This window comes from Juglans microcarpa x Juglans regia, chromosome 5S (assembly GCF_004785595.1).
Source record: "Juglans microcarpa x Juglans regia isolate MS1-56 chromosome 5S, Jm3101_v1.0, whole genome shotgun sequence".
NCBI classification, from domain to species: Eukaryota; Viridiplantae; Streptophyta; class Magnoliopsida; order Fagales; family Juglandaceae; genus Juglans; species Juglans microcarpa x Juglans regia.
The window spans coordinates 4,791,009-4,799,533 of NC_054603.1; the positions used below are offsets into that span (position 1 = coordinate 4,791,009).

The 8,525-nt window shown below is 38.9% G+C and overlaps 1 protein-coding gene across 1 annotated transcript; it reads right to left on the reverse strand.

The window, feature by feature from the left end:
- Positions 1–1,013: 1,013 nt before the first annotated feature.
- LOC121267840 (auxin response factor 3-like) lies at positions 1,014–8,109 on the reverse strand. The gene is made up of 10 exons (XM_041171928.1): positions 7,280–8,109; positions 6,780–6,836; positions 6,451–6,633; positions 6,228–6,312; positions 6,014–6,104; positions 5,780–5,944; positions 3,846–3,968; positions 3,684–3,759; positions 2,435–2,591; positions 1,014–2,354 (listed from the first exon to the last, which is right to left on the reverse strand). The coding sequence occupies exons 1-10, from the start codon at positions 7,565–7,567 to the stop codon at positions 1,432–1,434; spliced, it is 2,148 nt and encodes a 715-aa protein (XP_041027862.1). The 5' UTR covers positions 7,568–8,109; the 3' UTR covers positions 1,014–1,431.
- Between the last annotated feature and the right edge of the window lie 416 nt (positions 8,110–8,525).

The window sequence follows — 8,525 nt, forward strand, 5'->3', positions numbered from 1 at the left end:
AGGCGGTGAGAGAGTAGGTAGAGCTCTTCGTGCAGAGGTTGCTAGTGGGGCGTTTAGGTGTAACAGAGATCGATAAAAGGCGACAAATTCGAGCTCAATAGTTGAGAAGATTGACTGGAGAGAGGAAGAAGAGTCTGCCCAAGGAGGCTCGACAAAATCTTTCAAGTGAAAGGGAGAGAGAGAGAGAGAGAGAGCAGCTGCTCTCCAGAAAAAGTCCCAACACAAATTTTTAGATTTTTACAACTACACAAAAAGTCTCTGATATTTCGCCTAAACGGTGGACAAATGGAAGTCTGCACACATGCTAGTTCATCGGTTCATACCTGCATTGACCCGTTTTCCCAACATGGACTATCCATTCATAGGCTTTTTTCTTTTTTCAAAGCATCGTCTAAAAAGTTGGCATATTTTCATCTTGATCTCACGGTTTATCATTAGTATGATTTTGAATTTAATACTCTAAAGAATATAATGCTAATTACGGTTTTCCTGTATACTTATATGTTGGCCAGATTAATAGCACAGCCTCCTGATCTTCAGAAATAAGCCAAACAAGAGAGAATAATAAGCATAACTTGAGAGAGAGAGAGAGAGAGAGAGAGAGAGTAGTAGTTCTAAACAAGAAGCAAAACATAAATACATCAAGCAAATTTGGAACAAATATGTTCATACAGAAGATGAGCAATTTGAAAGAAAAAAACCAATCACCATAAGGTCTATAACCATATTGCATTGGGTAGAATTTGACAAGTTCGAACAGACCCTTGTTGACCAAGGAAGATCATGACAAACGGACCAACAAAGGTTGTTTCTGAATTAAGATACAATCAAGTTGCCTTGAGGTTATAATTACAATTTTCTCCTCACAGGCTTAGTTATACTATTGGCAGTACATGTCATCCTCTTCGGCCACCTCAGGTACCATTACTACACCATTAGTACACATCGTAGTTCTTGAGAAAAACATTGCAGGATTTCCAGCCAAAAAGATGTCAACGGTTACCCATCAACCATAAGGTTATAAAACTAAACAAACTCATTGTCAATAAATCAGGATACAAAGTCTAATGCCCTATGGAAAGAAAGGAAAATCCAAGAGCATCCACGAGATTTTGGCACTTGCCATCTCCTATGCCAGCATTTTTTGGTTAGCCTCATAATATGTTCCATGCACCACCCACGATGCTAAAAAAACACTCGCCTCAGGCTTGATGCCGAATGCAAACATAATAACATTGATATTGAAAAGGAATATTCAGAAATATTGCCCCAAATCATCTCCAGAAAAGCATCATTCTAACTATCCTAGTAACAACTTTCCATCATTTCCCCACGCCTCTGTAGCTTAGGAAGACCAGTTTCCCATCTACAACACTCCCCTGCTTGCAAAGCTTCAGTTCGTACCTTACAACAGAACACTACAATGCAATATCAAAAAGCATATCTTACAGCATAGAGGTCACTTACTTTGGTGCAGTTGCTTCCAACTGCCTTGGCCATCAGTGGAGGCTTTGGATGGAACTGATCCCCAACATGAGGTAGAAAAGAAACCCTAGTATTCAATGAGGACGGAACTGGAGTGGAGTTCTCTGTGTTTGCAACATGTTTTTCCTCCGTCAAAGAAAACCCAAAGAGTCTGCAGCTACTTTTACACGAGGAAGCTAGATCTTGGCTGCCCCCAAATGTGGATCGATTTGGAAGAGGAGGGAGTGTAGAGCCAAGTTGAACATGCTCAAAACCTGAAGAATGCATGCCTCCTTGTTCTTTCCTACAGAAGCTACGCTCATTAAATGAGGGTGACGTGAGCTGTCCACCAACTGTTTCAGAAACAGACAAATTTTGGCTACTAATTCTCTGCTCCTCAAGATTATTCAACTTATACATTGAACCTAAGCTTGATGAAACTGGATTAAATGCCTGCTGGAACATTAAGACAGATGATGGTGATGAAACTTGCAGAGACGGGGCAAATGGGCGCATAGTTGTGTTATTGCTCTGCACTTGAACACCATGAAGGATTCCAATGTCACCATTCTCATGGGCCCTGTTTGTGGTCGGGGCTCTTCCATATGGCAAGGTTGGAAATATTTCTTGACCTTGCAAGACCTTCTGGAATTGGAAAGATTCACCAAAGCCCTTGGCTTTGTAGGAAATATCATAATTTCTGGCTTGGTTTCTACCAGCATCTCCTATTGCAGCAATCCCAGAAGCATTCGGACTAAAAAAACACCTTGCTTCGGATGGATGATGATGATGAGTATCAGCACTGTCACGAGTAAAACACAAAATTTCTTGACCTTGCAAGACCTTCTGGAAGCTTAAAGATTCCCCAAAGTCTGATGTTCCAATCCCATCTGTTAGAAGAACAGTAAGACTAGGTCAATTGTGTTGCATGGAGAAATTTACAATTTTCTTGTAATTCAGAAGAACCTACTGGAAATCGGAAATTCCAGTTGTGCTGAAGGCGATACAATCCTGGTCCTCTTTAAACCAGATGCCATCAAGCTAGTGGAACCAGAAAGAGAAGTAGATGGCTCAATTTCCCATGGAGAAACCCTGTTATGCCTAGTTTCTACATCATCCCACCTTACCTGCAAAAAGGAGCGAACAAGTTTGCTACATCAAATATAGACATTTCACAGCAACATCCCATATTAAAAGACAGAATTGTCATGAAATAGAGACAACTTAGCTCCACAAGAGGAAACAACCAAACAAACTAAATGATACAAACATAAGAACCCAAACAGAATATCAAAATATCTGATATCACTGCACTGGCTGGTCATTAATATGTGCATAAGATTTGTAATAGTTACAACCTAGTAGTCAACCAATAATACACAAAGTCATACTTCAACGGAACCAGTAGACCATCCCCATTGATACCAGGAAAAGTTCCGGATCAAAGAATTAGATGTCAGTTCTGTGAAAAATATAGAAGACAGATTGGCACTGCAAGATTCAAGGCTCAGGTGTTTGGTTGCATTCGTAATAAATAAATATTATATTGGTGTGAACATGCTCCTGCTCAAATTCAAATTGAAGGATGGGATACCTAATAAAATAGATCACATGCTACAAACTACCCACAAAAGAAAAAATACACTGGTCTTCTGTCACCTAACGCCTGGGATTTGCTCAGTAAATTTTACTTTAAGATTGTCTGTAAAATGGCTTTCAAACACTGAAAGCATGGAATAAACTTAAAAGGTAAAAATAAAATTTATAATTAGACTACATAAACGGTCACATTTTGACAGGAACAATCCTATTTTACATTAAAAACTGAACTTCAAGCCCTCAAGCATAGGGTCAAATGAAGGAAACATGGCATACATTTAATATCATAATCGAGATATGAGAAATAAGCCTAGCTTTTTCGGGGGAAATATGTAAAAGTAAATATCTTTATTCAAAAAGAAGCTACAACAGCAGAAAAGGAAGTATAAGCATTTATAGGTGCTGTGGCAGGAGAAAAATAAACTCTTAATTTTTAAAAAGCAGAAAGGATGGAAGAGAGGGGATGATGAAAAATATCAAATGTCAAATAATCTTAAATCCACCCAGTCACACCATACAAAAAATCCATAATACCCTAAAATCCAATCCTCAATAAACAAGCCTTATTTTCTTAGAAAAAAAATGGTGTAAAGTGATCAAGTTCTGTTATAATTGCATACCAGTAGGCATCTCCATTTTGAACCAGGCCATCTAACAGGATCCATATCATTAATTCCAGTTATAAGCCCTGTGTATCTGACCAAAAGAAGGGAATAGACTTTAATTAGATTTGTTTTTTTGGTTTAAGTTATCTTAAGCGGTTCAAGTATAACATGCCCAACCTTCTCTCAGCTGCATCTTCTGCTTCAATACTCATTTTGAACCTCATCCCAACTGAAAAAGAATGGTCCATGCTCTTCAAGAATTTACGGAGAGGTATTATGAATTCCGATGAACTTGCCCTACTAGATGTACACAAAAAACCAGACTTTTAATGCATAACTTGGAAAGCAAGGGCAAAATGTATCTTACAAAAAAAAAAAAAAAAATCTTTGAATGTTCAAGATAGCTAACATAAAGGTAAGAATAAAAAAATGAGTAAATCCATGACAGAGAAATATGCAAGAAAGACAACTGGGGGTAAAGTTAGATGCTAGGATATGGTGATAGGAACTGGGCACCCGGTTAAGCCACCTAGACATGGGAACAATAATGGTGTGCAAGTTCCTCACCAGGGGCATAGCTTGTGGGCAGAGTGCCCCCCACTCCCAAAGCTACTCTGGCTTTACTCCTAACAATAACTGAACATCTGCAACCAGGTCAAACTAAGGTGTAAAATGGGTGAACTTAATGCAAATGGTTATACACTACACAACACATAATTGGAGTTGTAAGATGACTGTTACAATCATGTAGCTGCATTGAGAGAAGAGGTGCAAGTAAGTTGGTGATGGTGGCATGGCAATGGAATGAGAAGTCATATATCTTTTGAGGCACATTGGTGTAGGAAGTTTTTAGAGTACGCAGGTGATTGTAGTTGGGAATAGAGAAAGGTAAGAAGACTTTTCATATCAAGTGTTCTTTATATGCATACATGACAGGGATACTTTACCAATAAAAAAAACATAAAGTGATGTTCTTCGACAGGGATAGACGCATGGAAGATCTGGTGGAAGAGACGAAATGGGATCCTAATGCTTGAAAGGAACTTATGGGGAAAGAGAGCAGAAATGGGGGTGGTTTCTATGATTTATTTCTTCAACTTCTAGTTGTGAGATTTTTCGAACAAGCTCCTATCCTTAGGTAATGATCCTGTTAGACAGTGGCGGAACCAGCAATTGTGTTCCAAATTTTCTACTGTGACATATTTATATAAAGAGTAATGCTAGATACAATCTTAGGATGTGCAAGCTCTAAGCACTCCATTTGAAAAAAAGAAGTGGGGTCTACCATTAAACTGAGAATGCAAACGTCATTTCTCTTATGTAAATTAAAAAGACATTGAAAAATAATAAAAAACATATCTACAAACTATTTTTCATATAGATCATTGACCTTAAATATTTTATCTTCTATTTTCACTTTGGATTCCATATGAAGAAGCCCAATATTGTGTAACAAAAAACTTTGGAATCCATATTAATAAGTTTATTATTTCTCCTAAACTTAGTTTTAGTTTTATTTTTGGAGAGGCCACATCCTTAAAAATAGATAATATATAGAAATTAACCAAAATTTTGGGACTATAAGAAAAAAAAAAAATTGGAGAGAGGCATTTATAGGTATATTGAAATTTTAGAAGATTTTAGAGAGCATATGGAGAATATAATTTTTTTTTTTTTTTTGGGGGGGGGGGGGATTTGTAGAATTATGTATAAAATCTAGGGGGCATTTTATGTTTTCAAAAAGTTTTGGAGGGGCCATGGCCCCCATAAGTATAATGTGGGGCCGCCACTGCTGTTAGATGTGTGTCAACAAACCCCCCTCTGAATAGAAGCTCCTCAGATACATATGAACACAAAGACACAGATGCAAAGAAGTTAAAACCCCATTCCAACCGGAAGGCCTTCTTGAATCATATATTTACTTACAAGCTGTTAGTGAGAACCTCAAAAGAAGAGTTAAACTTTTAGTAGGGATTTGATCTTCAACCTCTGTACATTAAAGACCTAAATCTAGGGCTCAACATATCCCATGTAACTTCCATCCTAAACATTAAGGTAGCAATTAACCGTGACATTTTTTCAGGCTAACACGACAGAGAACAACTTGATACCTGGGATTGTAGTAAATGTTGAAGGCACTTCTCGTAGATATAGCATTAGCAGCATCCGTCAGAGAGCCATGATTCATCTGTTGGCTACAGAGAGATGAAGAGGCAACGCTACCTTTAACTGGAGCAGCTCTTCGAACTCCCAGTCGCAATTCTCCATCCTCGCCCCTGGAGAAAATATTATTAGATAAGAATCATAAATAACATCAGAAATATCCCAAATGTGAAAGTTTTTACCTAAGAAAGAGCACGGCGTCTCCAGAAACGAGCTTCTTCTTGTTTACGAAACCACTCCACCCTGTAGTGAGTAAATGCCTTCGAGGCTGCCCTGTTCAAAGGAAAACCAAGTGAACAGGCTTCATTAGAGTTCAAATAAGCTTATAGTGAATTGAGTCTCTGAGATCTCTCTAAGCATGGAGCCCTAAATTTGTATAAAAGACTTGTGGCCTACCCCTGTAGATATGTCGAAACCTCCATTCCAATCCATGTAGATCCTTCGCCACAAGCTCTTGAGAAGGTCTCTGTTGCTTGTAGTCCTGCAATAACAATTTGCCTAAGCTCATATACTATACAAGAGAAAGACTAAACTGAAGCACATATGTCGGTTACAAATTGCATTCAAACAATTGGGAGATGATTCAAACGCGGAATTAAAAGAAAATTACTATAATTACCAAGGGAGGGAAGCAGTCCTCAGCAGCTCGACGAGGGACAGAGAAGCCTCCATGTGTGCTAGTATCAGAAGCAGTAAGAGTCTTACAGAACATGTGGGGTGTGGACGACTTTGCATTTATTTCAGCATTATCTTCTTCTGTATCCGCATCAAATTCCCCTTCTCGCAGTTTCTGCTCGAATTCCTATCACAATGACAATCCATGCAAAAACAAATGATCACGCTGCAGAGCAATTATAAGCAGGGCCACATAGCAGAAGCTCGATTTTATTCCTCTTCCCTGCATTTTGTTGAAACCAGAAAGATGCACAAAATCTTGACAAAGCTCACCTCGCTTTCAGGAACCAGTGCGAGCTGAGCATAAACCTCATCGGTGCCCTCTTCCGCCTACCCCAATATACACATTTTACATCAAATCCGCAATGTAAGGAAAACATGTAGAAAAAAGAAAGAAAAACTAAGACTTCATACTTCTCTTGTAAGTACCAGTATAACCAACCCCCCACCCCCCCCCCCCCCCCCCCCCCCCCCCCCCCCCCCCCCCCCCAAAAAAAAAAAAAGAATAAAGAAACAAAAGAATTAGCTCCAATCAGTGAGCATGGTAGGGTCAAGTTGAGCTGAACGAAAACACAAAAAAAGAGAATTTCCTAATCCTACCTTTCTTCCCCCCAAGTTATTTTAGGAAAAAAAGAAAAAACACGGCCCTGAATAAACCACAAAAAGATAATCAAAATGCACAAAACCCAAACCCATATAACCGACAGCGTTCAGAACCCACGCAGACTCGAGTTTATGCATACACAACCATGATTTTTCGTATAGGTGCTTACATGGAGCTTGACATCAACAACGCGACACAACACGTGGGGAGGGAGATCATAGGCGGCAAGCGGAAAATCCGGAACCTGTTCTAGGTGTCCCTGCGGGATGTACACCACTACACTATTCTTCTTCGGCAGCGAAATCAGTGGGCCCGCACACGCGTGCCACAACTCTAGACACACCGACGAAGACGAGGCCGAAGCGCTCGGAGCAGAAGCAGAGCACCAGGACGAAGCGGATGAACCGGAGGACGGCGTCTGGTCCTCCTCCGTCGTGTTGAGATCGATCAGACCCATGAAATTAAAAACCTCTTAACTGTGAAATTACAATAAGCCAAAGCAGAAGCTGAAGGAAAGAGCTTTTGGGAAATGAGAAAAAGAGACTTGGGGAGAGAGAGAGACGGAGAGGAGATGGTCATGGCTGCATTTTTAAGAGGTGGGCGGTAGGAAGGGTGACTTTGGCATTTGCCAAAAGAAGCTTGGAGTCTTCAAAAAAGAGAAAAGCTCTCCCTCTTTTTTGTTTTGTTTTTATTTTTATTTTTTCTGTTTGTTTCTCCTTTCACGCTTTGCGAGTGAAATGGGGTGAATTAGGTTTATTGGCTATCAAATCAAATCGAAAGCTTTGATGGTGGGGATTGATTGGAAACAAAAGTTGGGATTTTGAAGACTGGGTTTATTGGTTAGCAAAAGTCAGGTTTTTGCTTTTGTTTCCTGTGTTGTGGTCTGAAGGCTGAGCTTGCTGCAGCAGTGCTGCCTGCTGCTGCAACGCTGCAACTGCTGTGGTGTGATCAGTGATGTGTGGCAGTGAGAGCTTGGACATATAGAGAGAGAAAAAAAAAAAAAAAAAAACGAAAAAAACAGAACTGTAGTGAGTTGGTAGTTAAAAATTCCAATATAAAAATCACCAAACTGAAGAGAAGGGATTGTTGTACGGCCTCCCTGTATTTCCGGGCGGGATGTCTATTGTGTCCTCTTCTTCTCCCCCAAATCTCACTCGTATCCACACTTGCGTAATCTCCCCTAATTATTACATTTTCGAACTACCTATAGGATGTTTCGAAAGGCTTATTATTTTTTTATTATTCTTCTATTATTTATTTTATTATTTTATTTAATAATTAAAGAAGTAATTATTAATAAAATTATATATTTCTTTTAATTTTTTCTTAATAATTAATGATGTTAAAAAAATATTTTAAAAAATAATAAAAATTTCAAATATACTATAAAACAGTAAAATGATGTTAGGATCCTT

Bases quoted from the DNA above. Each gene is read 5' to 3' on its own strand.
- LOC121267840 (XM_041171928.1), bottom strand. From the start codon at position 7,567: ATGGGTCTGATCGATCTCAACACGACGGAGGAGGACCAGACGCCGTCC. The intron at 6,105-6,227 runs GTAGGCCACAAG...TCCTTTGAACAG, and splicing joins GTTTCGACATATCTACAGGG to GGCAGCCTCGAAGGCATTTA. The intron at 3,969-5,779 runs GTATCAAGTTGT...GTGTACATCTAG, and splicing joins AACATTTACTACAATCCCAG to TAGGGCAAGTTCATCGGAAT.